The sequence below is a fragment of the Dermacentor andersoni genome, chromosome 6, assembly GCF_023375885.2.
Source record: "Dermacentor andersoni chromosome 6, qqDerAnde1_hic_scaffold, whole genome shotgun sequence".
Classification (NCBI taxonomy): Eukaryota; Metazoa; Arthropoda; class Arachnida; order Ixodida; family Ixodidae; genus Dermacentor; species Dermacentor andersoni.
In genome coordinates this window covers 72,392,749-72,414,068 of record NC_092819.1, presented here as the reverse complement: position 1 = coordinate 72,414,068, position 21,320 = coordinate 72,392,749, and the positions used below count along the sequence as shown (strand labels likewise).

Below are 21,320 nucleotides of genomic sequence, written 5' to 3'. Positions count from 1 at the left end.
ATAAAAAGAAAGTAACACAAAGGGAATCCAAAGGATAAATTTCTCACTATACCTAAGCACTTCCGGCACACAGCAAGCGTCGTCTGCTTGTGTTACAATGTGCCACATTTTGACGAGAGCTCCGCGGTCAGCGTAGGTCTCAATCTTTTCGCGAGCACTACGATTCGACTTCGTTGCGTTGTGGACTGCAAACGTGTCGACTGGCAATATGTCACGCTGCGACAGCAGGCCCCTCTGCAACGCAGCAGACGAGCGGACTGGCTGTAGCGCATCGGACTGCCGCATTCCGATCGGCGCCAGAATTTGCGCGTTTGCGACCGTACCTTTACACCGGAAGATTGCTAACGCAAGAGCGTTTCGCGAGTCCGGTATTAAGGTAAACGCAAGCGCAAGGCGACAGGGCCTGGCCGTTTGACCATCGTTTCACGGGATGAACTGAAGTGCAAATGTGAATGCTCTACACTGTGCAGCCACCTGGTGGCACAGAGCTCAACCACACACAGTAGCAGCAACGAAATGTACTCCTTTTTGTTGCTGGAGTAAATTTTTCGCTGGAGTGTAATCGTTAACTCGTTGTTTCTGTAAATGCTTAAAATGTTTTACACTTGGTTAGAACAATATTAGCGCCTTGTTTGGCTGGTTAAGCTCTGCGCCAACAGGTGGCTGGACTGTGCAGACCGATCAGGGCGCTCATCGTACGTCTACGCTAAAGTAAACTCATCAGCTTGAATTTACGCCTCCAGCCATCCGTCGTAACGCCCAGCTCAGATGTGGTTACCGGAATACCAGACACTGTCGGCGCTGCGACAGAATGCTCGCAGCGCACGCTGTTTCGATAGCTCTCGCTTGGGGTCGACTGTCAAGCATCTGACGGAGAGTTTGGAGAGGCTTCGCGAGCTCGTTCCTAGAGAACCGGAAGCCCACGACACGACGTGCCATCATGACGCAGAGCCAGTGAAGGCGGAGCTTAGCCCCGATCACTCGACGAACAAGTCAAGAAGAAAATGCGTGACTATGGAGGAGGGTAACTTGTAATCGTCCGTAGCTCTCCTAATATGAGACGTTTCACACAAATTGTGGTGCGAACGATTAACTTTAGCTGTACCCTACGCGTCTACAAAATTTGTTCGAACCGTTTCAGGGGCCTTTGAATGGTTGAGGCTCTCCTTAGCTGCTGCTTCCCTGCTTACATGTGCATCAGTTGTACTAGCTTCCATGACCTTTGCTGATTCCGGGCAAACATTTAGTGATTGTTGAACTACGGAAACTGCAGAAGTGTCAACAATCATTTCAAACGACGTTTTGTGCGAAATAAAATAAATTGTCTAGGGCAGCGGATACACACATTGTCATGATAACGTCGGTTTCCGATGTTCTATTACCTGCAGTAACATTTCGTCTAGGTAGCAGTGAACAAAGTGGTATTCTACGTCATATCAAAAAGCCAGTGAATTGCAGCACAAAAATTGACTCTTTCCGAGCCTCTTAGAGCTTCATTGAAGTGGCAGTAATGTATCTGATCAAAATGTCGATCTTAACACTAAAATGTCAAAGCAGCCACTAGTCAGCTAAAATGTCCGTTGGGCCTCTTTGTTTGCGGGTCTATTCCGTGCCTGAATCATAATTCCTGTAGGCTAAGCAAAGAGACACTTCTTTGACGACACACGCTAAAATTTTGAATTGCTCCCATATACTGACAAGACACGGGGCACGACAAAGGGGGAAGACGCCTTTGACAAAATTATGAACATCGAGCAAGCCTTCATTTTCTTAACAAAATGCCACAGAAATCCTAAATTAAAGGCCCGAACAGGTCACGGCAGGTTTCGTTGGCTAATTTCGTTTTGTGAAACTTGATAGCTCTGTTTTGCGAAAATTTGCAACTTTACACAATTTTTATTAAAAATTGACTACTTAAAGGGACACTAAACTGAAAAATGATTTCTTCTGCATTAGTAAATTACCGTTCTACAACACCAAAAACACCACTCTTACAACGATAAGACGTTTGGTAAGGCAGAAAAAGCGCAAAAACGAAATACGGGTGGCGACGCCTACATGAGTTCCCGCACCTGGGGGCTGTGACGTCAAAGATTTTGATGGCATCTTCTAGGGCCTACTAATTATATATAGCGGTATAGATTGACTACATTGTGTTCGAAAGGAACCATATATTAAACATGTCAAGTTTCGGGAACCTTTATTCAGCGAACGCGGCCCAAATGTGAAAACATTCTTCGGGATCCCTGACGTCACGCTGACGTACCGGCGCTGGGGTTGAGGCACGAAATTCAAATACTGATACTTGGACCTTCATTTTCTCATCTAATAATCAAACAATCTTTTTGAAATGACTGCCTGCAGGGTTCTCAAACAATGCTCCATTAGACTAAACTGATTTATTGTTTTGCTTTAGTGTCCCTTTAAGTCGAAAATTCGTAAGTAACAGTCACTAGACTTGTAAGCTTTTCTTTTAAATGCAACACCTCGTCGAATTGGGTGTGGTGGTTGACGAGAAAAACGATTTCTCCTTTTACATGTATTTATAAAGGAGCTACCGAGCTACAGCTTCCTCTTAAGAGAGACGCCATATATAAAAAACGCTACCTATACTGAAATGTCTATGTGTGAAAACTTGGCAACATACACTGTTGGTCGAGTTGATACAGATCTGGGCGGGGGAAAACGAAAACAAGAAAATTGCAGGAATAAAGGATGACAGAATACATTGTTGCCTGTTCATGTTTTGCGTTTCTTAAAGTCATTATCATTGTACTTCAACCTGTGCAACCTGGTAACGCAGAAAGAAAATGGCCACCACGCTCCTCCGATTGTCACTCACAGCTCATTTATCGCCGTGACTGACCTTCGGCGTGCCGAATATGTGGGATGCCGTGATATTGCCACGGTGTACAAGATCACAGCCGTGAGAAGGCGCCATTACCACATAATGGATGGCGAGAAACACCGCATTGAGAATCCGTGAACTACTCGCGAAGGTAATTTTTTAATTAGGAGCGAACACTAAAGAAAAATTGTTTGCATGATGGAATATAGAGAATCAAAATATACATGTAAATTGTTCCTAGCCTTCTCTAAGCAAATTCATAGGCAGCGCCTTCTTTGCCTACTGAACACACCATCGATACAGGGTATGTGGCATGTGACGCCGCTTGCAAGGGCACAAGTTTTATAAGAAAACAATCTATATTTACCAAAACCTGCCAAGCTGTGCACATTCGCTGTTTTGCCTGAAAGGCAAGCATTTATTGTGATTTCAAATTATGAGAAAGCAACACGAAATAAGGTTAGCAGTTTTATCGGCCATATAAGTGGCTATAAAAATTCGCTTGCTAAATAAATGAACAAGCTGGGCGTTATGCGCTCACAGGCAAACATCACACCTCTCACTCGATGAGCGCGGACATTCGCCGCCAGAGCGCTGGCGTGGTGAAGAGCGGCAGCAGCGGCGAGCGAATTCCTTTTCAGTCTGCCTCACTCTTCAACGCGATCGGGGCGCGCGAATACACATTGAGCATAACCCCACAGAACACCTATACAAACTTAGAGAAGGGAAACTGTACCTTCCACAGTGCTACGGAAATAAGCGTAGCGGTGGCGTCGTGAACTAAAGTATGTGACCACAGGTGGCGCTGTACAACAGGAAACGGAAACGGGGTTTTGCACACGCTTCACCAGGTTTGCACACGCTTTACCAGGTTTTCTGTGGCTTTACTGGGTTTCTGGCTGCTGCGCCTCGATCGTGCTCCCGCCAGTTTAGTTGCTGTGTAGCAAACGTAGCGCTTACATATTAATGTAGGCGCTACGTTTGCCACACAGCAACCAAACTGGCGGGAGCACGATCGAGGCGCAGCAGAATACATGTAGCGCTGAGTCATATCGAGTTAAGGCACACTCTGAACTGACTTTTAAGGGCATCCCGAGTAGTGCCGCCGCGCTCCAGCTGTTGCATTTCGTGTAGGGCTACTGACAGAATGCGGTTTCCAGATGGCACGATGGCCTCGACTGGAATAAAGGCACACGACACCAAAGATTGAGTAAGCCTGAAAATATTTTATTTGCATTTTACAAGTACAACAAAAAGCACACGTCTACGCATCCACACAAACGCGGTTACATAGTCAAGAACATAGTCAAGAGATGGCTCATTAATAAGGGTAGCACAAACGCACAAGAAAGAAGACCTAAGCTACAAAACGTACGGTCGGCTGCTAAGTATAATAATTTCCCTGTCACCGCGTGTCACTTTTATACAGCATCTTTACAGCACTACCAGGCCGGGTAGTTTGGCGGAAAGAACGCAACAGCTTATACGGCCGTCAGCTGCCTCTTCCTTACGGGTGTCATAATTATCCTAATCTCCGCATCAACGTCGTGCAAGTTCGCATACAGGTATCTGTATCTGAACCATATGTGCCAGCTTAATACACGTGTAGTGAAATTATGATAACCACTGCGTCTTATCAAACGTATTGGTTTTGCAAATGAGCATTACAGCTGACGGAACGACATACTGTAAGTGAAGCACAAGAGAACAAGGACAAAACACTTGAAGAAATGAAGAATTAGTAGGCATACAGCAAACACGCGATGACGGAGAACACACAATGATGCATCGGGTGTTCTGCGACATCGGTTTGCGTACTTACGGTGTTACGGAGGTCAACGGCATAAAAACGTACCTTCAAGCGTACTCCCTCAACCTCCGCCGCATTCTATATTATAGTCAACGCCTAAACAAAATGAGGCACTATTCTTTGACAAGAGTAGACCTTTTTACAGCAAGTCTATGTAATGACTCGCAGACGAAACCAGCATGCTTTCGAAAATGTTTTACCGCCGTAGTATTTGAACGCCAACGGCCAGGAAACACATCGATACCAATAGGCTGTCGGCTGTCGGTGGTTAATAGAGCACAAAAACCTTGACGCTATGACTAAAAAGCAGCTTCAACAATCAAATTAAAAGAAAATCAACTGCCTATTTGCCTGAGGTAAAAAAGCATCCTTAGACACCTCGATTGTTCATGTCAATGGTTTGTGTAAATTAAAAAATTCAGCATGTTCAGCGCCCCTAGCAGAGAAAGCACGAATTAAACTATTCGACCAAATTACAGTAGCTCAACTTGCGCGCTTACGCTGAAACGCGCCTCGATTGATTTTTCGCCCTCTGTGGCCATTTGTTGAACTTGAGAGTGTGCGGGGCCTGATAACCCCACGGTTTACCTCGCAAGGGGCGCGAGGCTGTTCTGAGCCGCGCCATGCGATGCCGCGGCCCAAGTAGTAGATATGCGCGCTAGCCTGTACCGCTACCCTATCCCTTGCGCGCGTAAGAAGACGCTGCTACATCAAGCGACTATCCTCCTTCCCTCACCCTCGAATGCTTTCTATCGCTCCTACACCATACCACGTGCGGACGCGACCTTACGGCGCCTGTTAGTTAGGCGGAAAGTAATGGTGACGGCGGAAATTTGCCTCAAGTGCTCACACAGTTTCTATCAGAACAAAAACACGACCAGGTTTATTCGGTACAATAAAAGCTAGTTGTCTATTTTAACGGGAGGGAAACTACATGTTGGAGATCATGCGACACTTCAAGAAGCTATCTATTCAATAAACGAGGTATTTGTTTTCTTTCAGTGCTTTTTCTTCGGGACACAGGCTTTGCTTTAGGGAAATTATGACACTCACAAACACCATACGATACGAGATGAGGCAACTCGAGCATACTTGGTCCAACAAAGCATACTTACCGAAATGAATTTTTCTAGAATATCATGCTTATGTAATTTACTATGCGCACTCCAAACACAATACAAAATGATATCATTATTCGTTGGTTAATATTGAGCTAACCTAAACGTCACGTACTTGAGTGCCTAGCCCGTAACTCCCAGCCAGTGAGAAAAGTGACGCACCATGTCTTCAAATCCAACATTTTCAAGCGTTATTTTTCTCGCGGCAGTCAAGTTAATATCTCATTAGTTCGCGTAGAAAGAAGTCGAACGTGGTCGGCACTGTGCCAGCGTGGCTGCCGATTCATGATGCTCTTTCATCGCAGGCCTCGTGATGTCCGCCGTCGTTGTGGTGTCCACCAAGTGCGATAAGAACCCGGACAACATCGCACCGGCCATTGCCGCCTCCTTTGGCGACTTGACCACGCTCTTCTTGCTCTCCGGTTACTCATCCTTCCTGCTGTACAGGCCATGTAGGTGTATACCACCATGTTTATTATTATTTATTTACAGGAAAGGCTGTTCAATTAATTTTCGCAGCGGTGTGCAAGCGCTACACCCCGTTTTCAAACACCTCTTGAGCGCAAGCACATGTGCAAGCTCCGTGTGCGTGAGTGCATGTGCAAGTGTGTGGAGGTGCATGGGCGTGAACGCGCGTGGGTGCTGATAGTGACAGACCAGGCATCGCGGTAAGCTGGCCACGAACAGCGTTCTTTAAAACTTGTGCAGATCTAACTCACGCTTTGGTATGCATAAGGAGCGAGGCTTTCACAATGCATATAACTAAACGCTATCGAACTGTTGCTATTATAGGACGTATTTTGCAGCGTTGATATTACGTGTCTACCCGGCAAATGAGCCCGACGCGGAAACTTTATCATGAACACGAGTGTACTACATCGTGATGTCATCCTCACGGTCTTTTGCACACACTTTTTTTAGTATTCTTGGGGGCGCGTTAACGTACATGGTGAACTTGCTTATTCCGGATAGCCAAAAACCTTCTTCCTTTCGGGAGCTAAGAGTTGTTTTACTGTTAAAAGAAGGCACGGGTCTCATAGATGCCTTATAATCGTGCGGAGTGTCGGGGCGTTCCGCTTTCGCAACTCACACTTACACGGAATTTGTTCGCCCATGCAAAAAAGAGAAGCGGATCGGCGGCTAGTACATTTGCCTAGATGAAGCGAAAACTCTGATGCAAACGTTTTCCTTGATGCAGTCTCTCTCAGAAATGGGTTTGTTTTACTGTTGAAGGAAGGCATGGGTCTCAGAGATGCATTATAATCGTGCGGAGTGTAGGGGCGTTCCGCTTTCGCGACTCACACGGAATTTGTTCGCCCTTGCTAAAAAGAAAAGCGGATCGGCTGGAAGTACATTTGCCTAGACGAAGCCAAAGTTCTGAAGCGAACGTTTTGTTTGATTGAGTCTCTTTAACAAATCAGTTAGTTTCAGTTATCTAAACCTCCACAAGAGATTACATGACGGCCAACAAAAAGAGCGCAGTGAAGCTTTCTCGGATCTTTTCCGCCTGACTTCATATCGCCGAGACATGTCATAATAACATCGAATTGCTATTTAAGGACAGCAAAAGTTACCTTTCTTTCTATAATCCTACAAAAGAGAGTCAAAGTAAACGGCGAATTTAGAGGCAGATGAGAAGGCTTCATGCGCACTGCCTTTCGACGTGCCCAGTGTTTGAAGTCGCGTGTACTATTGTGTGTTGTAACCGCGGTACTGTTCAAAAATGACAAAGTGTGTGACAACACGATCTCCTCGCTTTGGGCAAGATGTGCGCGCTCTAGATTGCTGGCACACGTCATCAGGCCAGCGTTGTGAGGGCTCGGTCCCCCGGTTATCGACTGAACTCGGTTCATGAGTGTCTTTGAATGCATGACATCACGCTCGTCTATTTATTTATCGAATGCTTACTCAATCAATGATCGTTATCAAACTACGAACTCGATTTTAATGGTGTGAGACTTAGTTCTCTCTCTGAATGTTTTGCCATCCGGGCAAAACTGTGACCTTACTTGTTTCTGTTTTATTTTCGGCATATTGTCACCGTCCTATACTCCCGCTGCAGCCCAGATTCGAAGTCACAAGCACGAACTAAGCACCCGAATGGCATAAACATTGATCCGCCAGAGTGTGCCCGCTATCCAGTACGAAGAGAGAATCATTGCTTGTCTGCATTTGTCAGTAAATAGCGGAAGGCAGTTCTATTTTTCGTGGAGAAGCCTAAAAAATTTGGCGAAACAAATTTTTACGTTCTATTGTTGTTGCTTTGTTCGGATGCAGTGGCGGTGTCTCTTGTAACGTTGTAGCTGCTGCTGTCACTGTTTCATTGTCCGTAGAGTGGTGGATTTGAAATGCAGGATATGAAAGCCTCGAAACCGTATCTTCCTTGACCCTGTAATGCCCATTGGGCTTTATGTGTCTGCGTCATTCTCGGCTGCAGGAACACATATAACTGGATGATGTAATAAAATTATGGTAATGTGTACTCTGGCTTTCCATCTCTATTTTTCCTTCAAGTTAATTTGATTCAGAGGAACGTTTGCATGGTGGTTGGAGACTGTGAATGGGGTTTCATTATATCTTGTACACAAAATAAGACGATGTTAAAGGAAACAAAGATGAACTCAATAGCACATAAGAACTGGGGCATCTCTTGTGATACGATACCCGTTGCCAAACATGCAACCTCCTGCGTCACATTATCCCCTCTTCTCATTTGTCTCTGGCTGTGCTTAGGTCAGAATATATTAGTTGTTTTATCTTTTTCCCAAACTTTCTTGATAGAACAATAGATCTAACAGTTCCAGTGCTACCTTTTTTATACCCGGAGAACCCACCTGCTCCGATGCCAACGAATTCTTTTTTCATTTAAGCTCTTCAGAAATGATTCGGATTGAAGGAACTAAACCTGCGCCACAGATTCTATGAGAGCCAGCAAAAACAAACATTTAGTTTGTGAGAACATCTGTACTTGCTTGGAAAAAACTACTGGCACGTCACCATCTCTCCCAGTTCAAGTCACTCAGTTAGCCAGGCAGTAGTGGAATTCGGGGTCTTCGTACATAGCAGCTGGTCTATATTTGAAAAAGGTACTTTGCCATGCATGCATTTTAATGTGAAAATATTACATGCCCCCTTACGCGCAAACTCGGCGCTGCAGTCGGCGGCATCATCGAATGATAGTACCAAAAATGTCCGATGCCAAAGAGTAAAACCACATCAAAAGATATTCTAACTGACGTCAAATTTCCAATGGAGAATGCTGCAAACAAAGTAAACAATGCATTTTAAAAGAATATCAGTGTGTGGGAGTCGAGCCCAGGCCTCCGGGATGGGAGACGAGCACGCTTTCTCGACACCATGCCAGCTCCATGGTTTTGGCTAACTGAATGTGTGCCTAGTGCGTGCGTCGTCGGGCACGTGACGGCACAGCCAATGGGTAGGAGGTGGCGCCACGTCACCAGTGTATAAAAGGAGTGTTTAAAATAAAATGCTTTAATCTCCAATTGAATGCCGCTGAGCGAGTTGTGAACTCCTCGCGGACAACCGAGCTCGTTGCGACCCTTGTCTCGTTTTAATTTGCTCTTAGCGAGGCGCGGAACGCAGGCGATCGCTTGTGCACAGAAAGAACGCGCAGAAAAAAAAAAAGACATTTCACCAGCGCGGCTAAAATGCTTTCGCTTTCCCACACGTCAGCAGCCTTAAATGTCTCGGCTTAATTTTTCTATACTGCATCTATTCATGCGTCAATAGATGCGATTGACGGCTGCGCACACGTTTCCACAAACCGTATTCTTTTGTGATGTTTATATTCTACCGGACCAGCCGTGGTTCCTCAGTGGCTATGGTGTTGGACTTCTGTGCACGAGGTCGCGGGATCGAATTCCGGCCGCTGCGGCCGCATTTCGATGCGGGCGAAAACACCCGTGTACTTAGATTTAGGTGCGCGTTAAAGAATCTCAGGTGGTCGAAATTTCGGGAGTCTTCCACTACGATGTGCCTCATAATCAGAAAGTGGTTTTGGCACGTTTAACCCCATAATTCAATTCTTAAGTTCTTTTTTTAATATTCTACCGGCCAACTGCTGAATTATTTGTTAACTTTTCAATTTGGACTCGTTTTATGATTTTACGAATGCTGGGCAAGATTATACGAAAATTATTTCTGTTCGTGAAAATGTTGCATTCGTATGTCACCAAACCCTTTATTGGAAGTTTTCCGATGCATGGTAAAAGAATGCAAGAAGGTACTTGCTTAAAACAAGTTTATACATACATGCTCGAGAAGCAGTCGCAGAACATATCACTGTGATATAAAAGCGATGTGTTGCTTGTCACCGTTTGCTACCTCACGCTTAATGTTTCTTGAGCGTACCAGAGAAAGGTAAATTCACTTTAAGAAAGTGCGCAAGTATCCCGAAAAATGGGTGTGCAGTGTGAAGGCTTTTAAATAAATTGCTTCTATTTCCCCGTCTCCCCATCGGTTAGCGAAATATTACGAATTTTAAAGCTCGCAGGATGGCAGGTGTGGTTCATACGATCGAATTTCTGAGTGCTTCAAGGCTTCCCTCTGACATAGAAGGGCATTTCACGTGCCAGCCGCTACACAATTGTTTGTTCTGGAAGGCTCACCACGTATCTTTCGTCGACTGAAATGCACATTGCTTCGTCGCGGCTGAGATAGCACGTATTGTTCATAGTCTTAAGTGGTGGCTCGAAATCGGCTGTCACGCGTCTTGCGATATGTGCGGTTCAAGTGACGGGTATACTGACGTATATCTTCTGTTTGACAGCATCAGAGGTACATAGCGGACAGGAAAACGGTAACGAAGAAAATCGGAAGAATGTGTCATAGATGCCAAGAAATAGTCCAAGTGAAGAAAAGTGCCAAGAAAATTCAAGTGAAGTCATGATTAGGATTGCCTACGGTTGCTAGCCTCTTCATGTTTCGACACTGCGGTTTGCCTAGTTTTCTTGACACTATCCTCATGCGCGCTTGTGGCAATCAAAAGTGAATCTCAGCCACAATAAGGGCACTCTCGCTAAAAAAAAAATATACTTGCTTTCTTCAGGGTTTTTCACGTTCTCATAACCGGGTCTACCTGTTCTTATTCCGTTATTGCACTTGTGAGAGCTACATCATCCAGCCATCTCACCCTGTTTTACTACAAAGTTGCTTCGGCAGTCCACTCTCTAACAGGCAGTCTGCACTTTAGCTTTTCTTAAGTGCGCACAGATAGCTGAAGGTATTCGTAGAAAATATACTGATATTTGGTTGTTTACACGCGCATACCGCTCATCAGCTAATTTCACAATTTCTCTAAGGTAAGAACGGATAAAAACAGTGAACAGATAGGGAGGCAGAAACGTTGACAAATTATATATTGAGACATTACTGGGTGCATGACGCCAGCCCTCAAAACGCGCCACATTCAGCATGCTTGACGGCCTCGTGCAGATTTGGCGCCATTGGTGATCGTGCTGTGCGTGGGCGTGTTGCCAGTGTGGATAATTTTGGCTCGGCGCAACAGCGTGTCCCGAGTGGTGCTGCGCGTCGGCTGGCTGCCAATCATCGTCGCCCTCACGGTCTCCAGGTGGGCCTATGCAGAACCAGTTACTCTCGCTGAAATCATGGCGTTCCTCAATGCTAAGGTGATCGAATACGCGCCACGGCGGCCGCATTTCGGTGCGGGCGAAACGCGAAAACAGCCGTGTACATAAATTTGGGGCCACGTTAAGGAACCCCAGGTGGTCGAAATTTCCAGGTGCCCCACTACGGCATGCCTCATAATCAAATCGTGGTTTGGCACATAAAAGTACACAATTTACTCTTAAGGTGATGTTCAAAACTAGGAACGAGGAAGAAAAGGGACCGAAGGTAAATATATTTAAAATACCACACATTACTATTTTTTTCCGCAGAGCATCGCTGAACATATAAGCTTATATAGAAACGTATATTTAGCAGGATAACCTGACGATAACTGCGGCGAAGTGCATGAGTCGCATAGATGGCGAGGGGAAATAAACGACTAGGCCAATGCTGTTCCGCGCGGCATTTATATCAATCTCCCAAAGTGCCACTTCGTTGTTTGCCATTATGAACCCGTATACGTACTTGCAGCTTCGGTGGATACATCCTGGATTACGCCGTTATAACGTATCCGCCAATCGCTCTGCACCTGTCATCGGTCAATGGTGAGATATGCACTTTATTACTCCTTATTATGTCAGTTTGTTGACGTAGACACGTTTGCATTTGAAGTCTAAGTGCGTTTTCTTTTTCGTTTAGTGAACGCCGGTGAAAACGTAATTCAGTTAGTTAGCTAGTCGAGGTCGAAATTTATGTCCTTGGTACCAAGCAGCAGTATTTTATTGCAAAGCCATACTTCCGTATGCGCGTCTTTTTATACTCGCTCATTTAACTCTGCTCCGATTATGTGTTTGTCCTGATTCTTCGTTGCTATGAAAATATATTGTAGAGCTTTTATTTTATTATTGTTTCTCGCGGGGTTGCTCACTCCAGTAATCACGATATATCAACACGTCAAAAATAAATGCACAGTACATCAAAGTAAGGCAAAGAAGCGCTTCCTTACACGACAGAAGATTTACTTCAATTTGAGAACTTAGTCTGTATGTGTCTTTAATATCGTTAGTCCTATAGACGAGTTATTTTTCGCTAATAAAGGACCCGCTCGTTGAAATTCAGACTCTTCTCGCAATATACGCGAACACTTTTCACACTGCGGCGCATTTATGTCCCTTGTATTTCTTACGTCGCCGAAAGCATCTATATCGACCTCACGATATAATATTCTGTTGTCCAAGAATTCAAACCCAATTCGGGGATTCTAGGACCTTTGCTACCGCGTTGGAAGATTCCAATTGTGAACGGGCTGTTCCCCGAAAATTCATTTTTTGGAAGTCTTAACTACAGGTACATGTATATAGCAAACATTCTGGTGGAATGATCTCGAATACCCCATGTCCACTGTCCTATGTTTTTCCCACCACTTTACTGATGGTGCAAGCGGGCATGCATCAATTTGTTCAAGAAACAGACAACAAAGCCAAATAGGACTATAGTTAGAGGCCTTTATAACGAAATACTGCACCTTGACGAATTTTCGCTATATAAGTCACTTCATTTTAAACGCGCACATCGTGCACCGCATACAGAAGAGCAAGGTGAGCCCGTTCATCAGAGGAAAACCATCATTTGACACGAGTTCTAAATGTACCTATATATATTGAAGTAAGGCACCAATTATTTGTGCACACTTTGTTTGACGGAAAGTGTGACTGTAGCCGACCTTATTGGGCCGAGGTGCACGACATGGTCCATAGAATAACGCGGCGGCGACGCAAGGGGCCCTGCAACGTAAAACTATTCCAAACCTTTCTATTCCAATTCTGCAATCATCCCACCGAGTTTGGTCAACAACTTTGTTTCGGCCACCCCCACTCACCTGTCTGTCACGCGACGTCACGAAAACCGCGATAGCTCCCCATCTGATATTACGTGTATACACTGATTATGCATAATTTGATCGAACAAAACAAAAATAGTTATTTCTGATTCAACGCCTTTTTGTCATTAGCCCACGGCTATTGGTAAAAAGTTTTCAGGCTGCACCCACTTCACCTGCATCTCGGGTGACGTCACGAAACAGCAAAAACTTACCGCGTCAAAGTGACGCGTACGCGTTAAAGATGCATTAATATGCCGAACAAAAGTGAATTTTCTTCTGAATAGCCGCAGGCTGCCCCGTTCCGAAATGAATAAAAGATGGCTGCCGACGATAGCTCAGGCACTGGCTACTCGCTCCTGCCGTACAGCATGGGTTTATTTGCGTGTAATAAAGCTTTTGCTTGGCCGTATAACGTTTTCGAAAACTTTGGGCACGTTTACGACCTCGTACTGCCAACTCTTCTTTGCTGAGGATTGGTTTTAGCGCCAATCTTAAGCTTCCGTTCCATGCCGCCGCGATTGTCGACGAGCCACCGCAAGCTAAGTAAGAGAAAGCGTACCAATCGCAGACGCCGGCACCACCCTCCTCATCCGGTTATGAATATTCAGTGCAGTGGCTCGGCCCCATCGAATCCATCTCCACTTGAGCATGCTCCTCGCCTCTTGTGAGCCAATTAGATAAGACAAGCCGCTCAGTGCAGGCAATGTTATTCGTTTTTCAAGCAAACCTCCTATGAACGAGGGGAGCATTTGATTGGTTTGTTGAGACAACCATGCGGGTGACCGCCCGATGCTTGCGTCGGCGGTTACGCAAAATTCACGTCAGGAGATTGGAATAAAAACATATTGGAATAGTTTTACGTTATAGGGCCCAAGAATAAGCTGCAGACCGTCGAATGCCGCTATGGCCCACGGCTATACCTTGCCATGAAAATTCTTGGTTTGCTTATAGGCTAGCCTCGTCATCATTGTTGCCTTCTTCCGAACACTGTCAATTCTTAAACATTTAACGCCTCCACGTGTACATGTCCATACTTTTATTGGATAGTTTTGCCATTTTGCGATGATTTTAGGCCCATTTACTGCCATGTTACATACGCCATGTTACATAGCACCATCTCACAGCATTAAACATCCCCACATCATCATTATCATCATCATTGTTGCCTTCGTTGACATTCGCGTGCTTTCCACCTAAAAGGCTTTGAAGAAATTGTCAATAGTCAGTATGAATAATATTTTTACGTAATAGACAGGGCATATTTGGCCTGCATCGCAGTGACTCCTGTTTTACAACAAGCAGCGCATGTGTTCAGTCATTCCTGCAGCAATGCCGAAGGACCGTAACACTAGCTAATATCGGCAAGCTCCTCAAGTGCGTCCACAACGCTGCCATTACCGTCAATGCAGAGCGCAGCTCAATTACCTTTGCAGAGGACAGAGGTGGCACTGGTATTTGGCGTTCATTCTAAAGCAACAATTCAGCCGTCGGAAATGCCTAAATTCCTTCGTTGCGCGGTCAAATTTGTTGTAGTGGTCTTCGTTGTAGAGGCATTCAGAATCAGAATGTTCATTAAATTTATTTAGTACGAAAGATAGGGGAATTCAGTACATGTGAAAGGTTTCCCCTAATCTTAATGAACCCTTCGTTATAGGTCATCTTGTAGTCGAGGCTTTCGTTGTAGAGGCGTTTCACCGTGCTTACTACAACGGGTTACGAACGTCCAAACTCAATTCTGCCCCTTCGTCCTCTAAGTAACCTAACGCCTTGGTGTGTGCAAGTGCACGCTAGAACTACGCTCCGCCACACGTCTTCAAACGTGAGCCTCTATGTTGTGCATTCTCTTGCGCTGGCAGTGATTGTCTCCCGGCGACATCCCACCATGCCATCTGTGCGATGTGCTCGAAAATATCTGCACCCGACGCATTCCTAAGACTGCTTCGGTTGATTTTCATTAAGTGAAACAACTTCTGACCGCCTTTTTAGGCATATACAAGTTGTGACGCATTTTATTTACCATTTGAAGTGACCCCGGATCACCGCTCGGTCATGGCGAAGAAACACATTCCGCGGATAGCGTATACCGTGCTGTGAAAATCTCTCCCAAATTTTGCGGTCGCGTGTTGCGCGTTGAGCTCGCAAACGGAGCGCAAAGTCACCTTTCTTTAAAACACCGTCTCTTCAACAGAAGCCTGCCCTTCACTCTTTTCTGGACGCTTTATTTTGTAATACATCACATTCCCATACGCGGCTGCTATTGGCCAATAGCTAACATCATTCAAGAAGAGTGTTTGAATTAATGCGCTTCTTGTTACTTTTAGAGTGTACATTTATCGACGCTGTTTAATGAACAGGGGAACATATGCTTTCGAATTTCGATAATACGAATTTCGATAATATACTTCCGGAAGAAACTGACCATCGTCTGCCGACGCTCGGCCGCCCGTACAGGAATCAAACTATATATGGCCACCCTGTTTATCGGTGCCGCATATAGCCATCTGGCTTCGCTAATTTCGACTGATTTTGAACCCTCAAGTAACCTCGAACCACGCAAAACTTAAGGTGAGACGACGCACACCCTTGCCAGCGCTCGCTCATTCCTAGCCGCCCCTGGTTAGACGCCTTGGCATACTTCACTTTCTAATCAGCTATTCAGCTACTAGCCATCGGTCCAGCTGGTGCAGCACAAAGCCGGTCCGCACCATGTAACACAGCCCTACAGGAGCATGCGAGTAGGAGCTCGCACTCTAGCCTTATCCTGCACAAAACAAACACTGCAGTTGCATGTAGCTGCTGTCTGCTACGCATAGCGTAGATACCGCGGCCGCCTCGGGGTGCGGCGACGAGGTTCAGCGCGTTCGCCGCGTTCGCTACTTCGTAGGAGCCAAAATTGGAAATAGTGGCGTGTACGTGAACATCCAAAATGAAATTTGAACTGCGCGCCACGGTGACGTTCGGTAAGCGGAGCGTTGTTGGCATACTCCGCTCCGTCGTAGCTTTGCAGTGCAAATGACTGAAGGAGTGGAAGCACCGCGATTGTTATGTTTGATTGCGAATAGCTCCTCTTCTGCTGAAAGCATTGAAGAGCTGCTTGTGGCAAGGTGTTTCTGATATAGTCTGTTTTTGAATACATTTGTAGACTTCGATAAAGAGTGGTACAGAACGCCTTTAAAAGACATTTCCCTGCCTTATCGGTAACATCAAGGTAAAGCGTTCCGATGGTGGCAGCGCATAGTGTATTAGGGAATTACAGCGGTCCACATACAACTGACCTTGGAACAAACTACCAAAACAAAGCTTGGCAGCACCTTGCCCATTTGTAACGACAGCTGCTTAGCAGCGCTGACTTTATTTTTTTTTTCTACAGGTGTGGTTCATTTGAATGCTTTATGTGTCGTGATGGTTGCACTGGTGATTCTTCCTTTGCGTATCTTTCGATGGGGAAGGGGGGGGGGGGGAGAAAAATGTAGGTAACTTTGTGGCTATAGCGTTCCACTGCTGTGCACGAGGTCGTGGGTTCGTTTACCGACCGCGGGGGCCGCATAGTCGTGAGGGTGAACTGCACCAGCGCTCGTGTACTTCGATTTAAGTAAATTAAAGATCTCCAGTGGGGTTAAAGTTGATCCAGAGCGTTTCACTATGGCATTCCTCCTTACTCACTGTGCACTTTCTAAATGTTAAATGCCATAAACAATGTCTGTATTTCATTTCCTAATGAAGTTTTTGTGGCCCTTCTTAGGTATCGCCGCTTCTTTTAATAAAAAAATCATCGTGCCATTGTATTACAGCAGTGCGGGCATGTTACGACACTGAGCGTGTTTAGTTTCTTCATTCGCGAAGGAGATCTTAGTTGGGGTAATATATTATTTTACGATGCTGTCATCGTGCCACCCACCGCTGGTGATGCTTACCACAGGAAGAAGGGACAAGATATCGCGCAAAAATTTATTATCGCGCGGTTCGACTTGGCTGTTACCATCGACTGTAATAAAACATGACTTTACTCTCTATAGCTCACGAGTTCGATGGTCTTTGCGTGCAGCACTGGGCGGGAACCTTGCGGCCGTGTTCAGCTGCAGCTTGTCCAGCTACCTGAACCGACTGACGGTGCTGGGACGGTTGCCCGCGGGGGAGCCCCTCTGCGTGGGTCCGCTGCAGATGTACTACCAGGGCGGCGAGATGGCCAACGTTGCCTACGTGCTCGTCGGTGTCGTGGTGCCTGGCCAGACACTGTTCGCCGTGCTCTCCAGGGTTCTACGCTTTGGAAGAATCTCCATGAGTATCACATTCTTCGCAGCATACATTAGCGCATCACTCGCGCAGGTGCGTCTTTTACAACAGTGTGCGTGCACGTGCAGGCCGCCTTCCTATTTACAGATCGTTTCTGTTTGCATATTGCTACGTCGTATATTTGGGAGCGTACAACAGAGTTCAGGGGATCACACATTTTTTTTTTATTTTTCGTTTCAGTCAGAAACTGTCGCATAACATTGTCGTTTGTTTCTAGCTCGTGGCTATTGGGACATTGGGTGTTAGTATGTCGAAATTGTATACTGGCTTTGCTAAATACGATGCAGGGAAAAAACTGCGACGTATTTTTTTTGGCGGCGCTCACGCAAAGCTACCATCCATAAGTAACCGTGACACGGCCAAGCTTTCCTTCTAATTATATATTGGGCATGCACTCATAGGGTGGCGCCATCTTCCGGAAGCACACCGCTCACGTGTACGATAAACACGGCCTGCTCCTCGTATATTTTCGCTGCCGGCGCCCAAACGAAGCACTTGGCTAGTGCCCTAGCTCCTGAACATAGTTGCAAGTGCCTTAAATACACGGAAAATTGGTAATTGCCAAATTAATGGTCCTGAGCATACTCAGGCCTCCTACATGTCTGTTCTTTTTTTACTCTCTTATTATCCTTTCTTTCGGTTTCTCCTGACTTTCAGTTTTTATTTTTTTTTTACATCCGCCTTGTCTTGTTCTCTTTTACTCTCTCATGTTTTCTGTTTCTGCCAAAGTGACTGGAATAGATCATGTAAATTATAGAGGGACAATAAACCAGGGAAAGGCTACCTGATGTTCTTTGTGTTGTTTTATCGATTTTCGGCCCACTGTTTTTGGCTCAAACGCAATATATCTATAACACGTGTATTATACCGTGCCATGCTCGTAATTATGGGTATGAGCATTTGACTTGGTAAAAGCATACAGCGTTGGGCGAACGCATCCAGGAGTGTTCAACATTATTTTCGCTACGCAGATGTGGACGATGTTCGTCGCCTGTAGGGACTGGGGAAGCGCTTCGCATTAATAAATCACTATGGTTTTCTGAATATTCTTGTCATCTATGTTAGCTACGAACCACCACGTAGCCAAATGTTCTGCGGCGTTGCAAAAACTTTCTCTCTGCGCGAACTCCGCTATACTTGTAAGGCGGCCGACGTGACGACTTTGCCCACATTATCCCTCATGCTACGTCACACAGACTGCAGCATGAGTATTTCGAGTGGGGGCGCCTGCCCACAATATTAACCCTGTGGCCGTGACTACCTCTCGGCCATCGTGACGTTGTAGTTACTTGTAGATACTTGTATACTTGTAGGTACTTGTTGTAGATACTTTTCTTTGTGGCTCTGACAATGTCACGCGATCGCGAATCTCCTTTTTGCCTTGGTCACTGCAGGTAGTGGTATTGCTGTACCTGGCACGTCTCGTCGTGTACCGTCTGTGGGGCTGGAGCATTGACCCGGATAACGCGGCTATCCCGTGCCTGACTGGCTGTGGTGACTTCCTGGGCACCGGATTCCTTACACTCGCCTACGCGGCACTCCATTATGTGGGCGACGAATCAGCCGTTCAGGAAGAAGAGTTACGTTCCCTCAGCGAAACGTCTGCTCTTCTCACACCAGGGCCGTACTCGTCTTCCCCAAACTACGGCAATACCACCATTAGCTAAGCAATGTCCTGTAATGAGGGCAAGGCATCCGGGAAACAAAAGCTTGCAGCCAAAAAGTGATCTCAACGTACTTTGAACGCTTTCTTCTGTGATCACGGATGACATCTTTGTCTTTTGCGCCTATAATACATATACATTTCTTTCTTAGTGTTTATTGAGATAATTACCAACGAGTATTAAACGAACACGCAAAAAATGCGTCCTTGCACAGATTCTGATGATTATCCTTCTCATGAAAATTGTCTAACTCAACTTGAATCAGATAGAAATAACGTATGTGACTTATGAGTTACGTGCGTCACACGTCAAAACGTAAATCTGTATATACTATATATGTAGAAAACACTCATTTTTTATTGTTTTTGTGAGCTAATGCAATCTGCCAGCTTCATGACGTTGAACAACCGCTACCTCGGGGTATAGGAGCATTATGAAAGGTACGAAAGGCAATTTCTGGCTATTGTAAAAGGACGATGTATTAGTTGATCAACTTTTGCGAATCTTGGCCATCAGGTCCCGAAGGAATTTTGAAAAATTTAAGGAACAGGAAATATTACAGTTTTAGAAAGTACGGCGACGACATTAGCCGACAATATTGAGGAAGGTATCAATACGTTGGAAAAGGTGACTTTAGTAGGACAAAGTCGCCGTGAGTAATTGAGCTGAATTAAAGAACTGTCACCAGTATGCGCAAATCTATTTGTGAGTAAGTAAAGATTATAGATTTCTATATTTATTTACTGATGTTTGAATCTCAAAAGTATTTATTGAAATTATTACGTATTGCGCGAAGTCCCTAGCTACCTTTTTGTGGAGTTTTTTTTTTGTATGAAGTATCCACGGGAGAAGTAAATTTTAGCTTTGCTGGATTGATAGTATGTTGCTTATATGCACCTTTTTGAAATACTGACTCCAGATTCACTAATTAATACTTGATTATTTTGCGTGATGGATAATTTGTGCTTTCAGATAACTGTCGTGTATGGTGCAAACTTTTTTTCATGAACCTATTTTCCTTATTTATTTTATTTACGCTAGAAAAACTTTTCTCTTGTGTTTTTATCACTTCTTTCACATAATTATGGGTTTTACGTCTACTGTACAGTTGCGGGTCTCTTCATGAACTGAATTTACCTATTCAGGTGCTCTGTGGCAAAAACTCCTTCTGCGCAGTCGCCACGCTAGAATAAAAATCCATGGCGGCCACATTTCGATGGGGGCGAAATGCGAAAACACCCGTGTAGATTTAGATGCACGTTAAAGAACCCCAAGGGGTGGGAATTTCCCGAGTCATCCACTACGGCGTGCCTCATAATCAGAAAGTGGTTTTGGCACGTAAAGCCCCATAATTTAATTTTTAGAATAAATATTTCATTTTAGGAACACCAGAAGCTCCAGATAACGTTTCCTTCTTTTGCGCTAGCAATTATATGGACACTCCAGGCGCATTTTTGCAGTCACCCATTGGCTTCGCCGTCATTATGATCTGCCGTATAAATTCCAAGGGCACCCACCGTGGTTGCTCAGTGGCTATGGTGTCGTGGGACGAGGTCGCGGGATCGAATCCCGGCCAAGGCGGCCGCATTTCGATGGGGGCGAAATGCGAAAACACCCGTGTACTTAGATTTAGGTGCACGTTAAAGAACCCCAGGTAGTCGAAATTTCCGGAGTCCTCCACTACGGCATACCTCATAATCAGAAAGTGGTTTTGGCACGTAAAACCCCATAATTTAAATAAATTCCAAAGGCGATTACACCGTCGCCGCCTACCGTGCGCTGTACTTTCGAATGAGAGCGTGCGAGGGTGAGCCAACGATCGCGGTTCAACCTCGCGTGCGCACGGGAGGAAAGCTGGGAGGAAGCGCGCCGCCGTCCGTTGGGTGCAAGGAGCCGGGGAGGGGGAGGTAGGCGGGCACCGTGTTTTGGCAGCAGCTGCATTGGCGCGGTCGCGCGGGCTTTATGTTGACAGCGAACTGCCTTTGGAGCCGATTCTAGGTGACCTTTGCGTGTGCTGTGTTCTCACCGCGCAATATGCGTTGAGGCGATAGACAGCATGAGGGTCACTTCGCTCGCTGCTGCTGCCGTGCTTCCTCACGCGGGAATTTCGACAGCG

The 21,320-nt window shown here is 45.5% G+C and overlaps 1 protein-coding gene across 2 annotated transcripts in view; it reads left to right on the top strand.

The window, feature by feature from the left end:
* LOC126522375 (solute carrier family 41 member 1-like) overlaps nt 1–19,494 on the top strand; it is a 36,728-nt gene extending 17,234 nt beyond the window's left edge. The window contains exons 5-9 of one of the 2 annotated variants that reach the window (XM_050171113.3): nt 6,082–6,228; nt 11,231–11,366; nt 11,897–11,970; nt 17,293–17,573; nt 18,935–19,494. In XM_050171113.3, coding sequence (XP_050027070.1) covers nt 6,082–6,228; nt 11,231–11,366; nt 11,897–11,970; nt 17,293–17,573; nt 18,935–19,207 — 911 coding nt within the window. In that variant the 3' untranslated portion in view covers nt 19,208–19,494. The remainder of the gene's footprint in view (nt 1–6,081; nt 6,229–11,230; nt 11,367–11,896; nt 11,971–17,292; nt 17,574–18,934) is intronic. The other variant, XM_055066384.2, reaches the window with a different exon arrangement.
* Nucleotides 19,495–21,320: the final 1,826 nt, after the last annotated feature.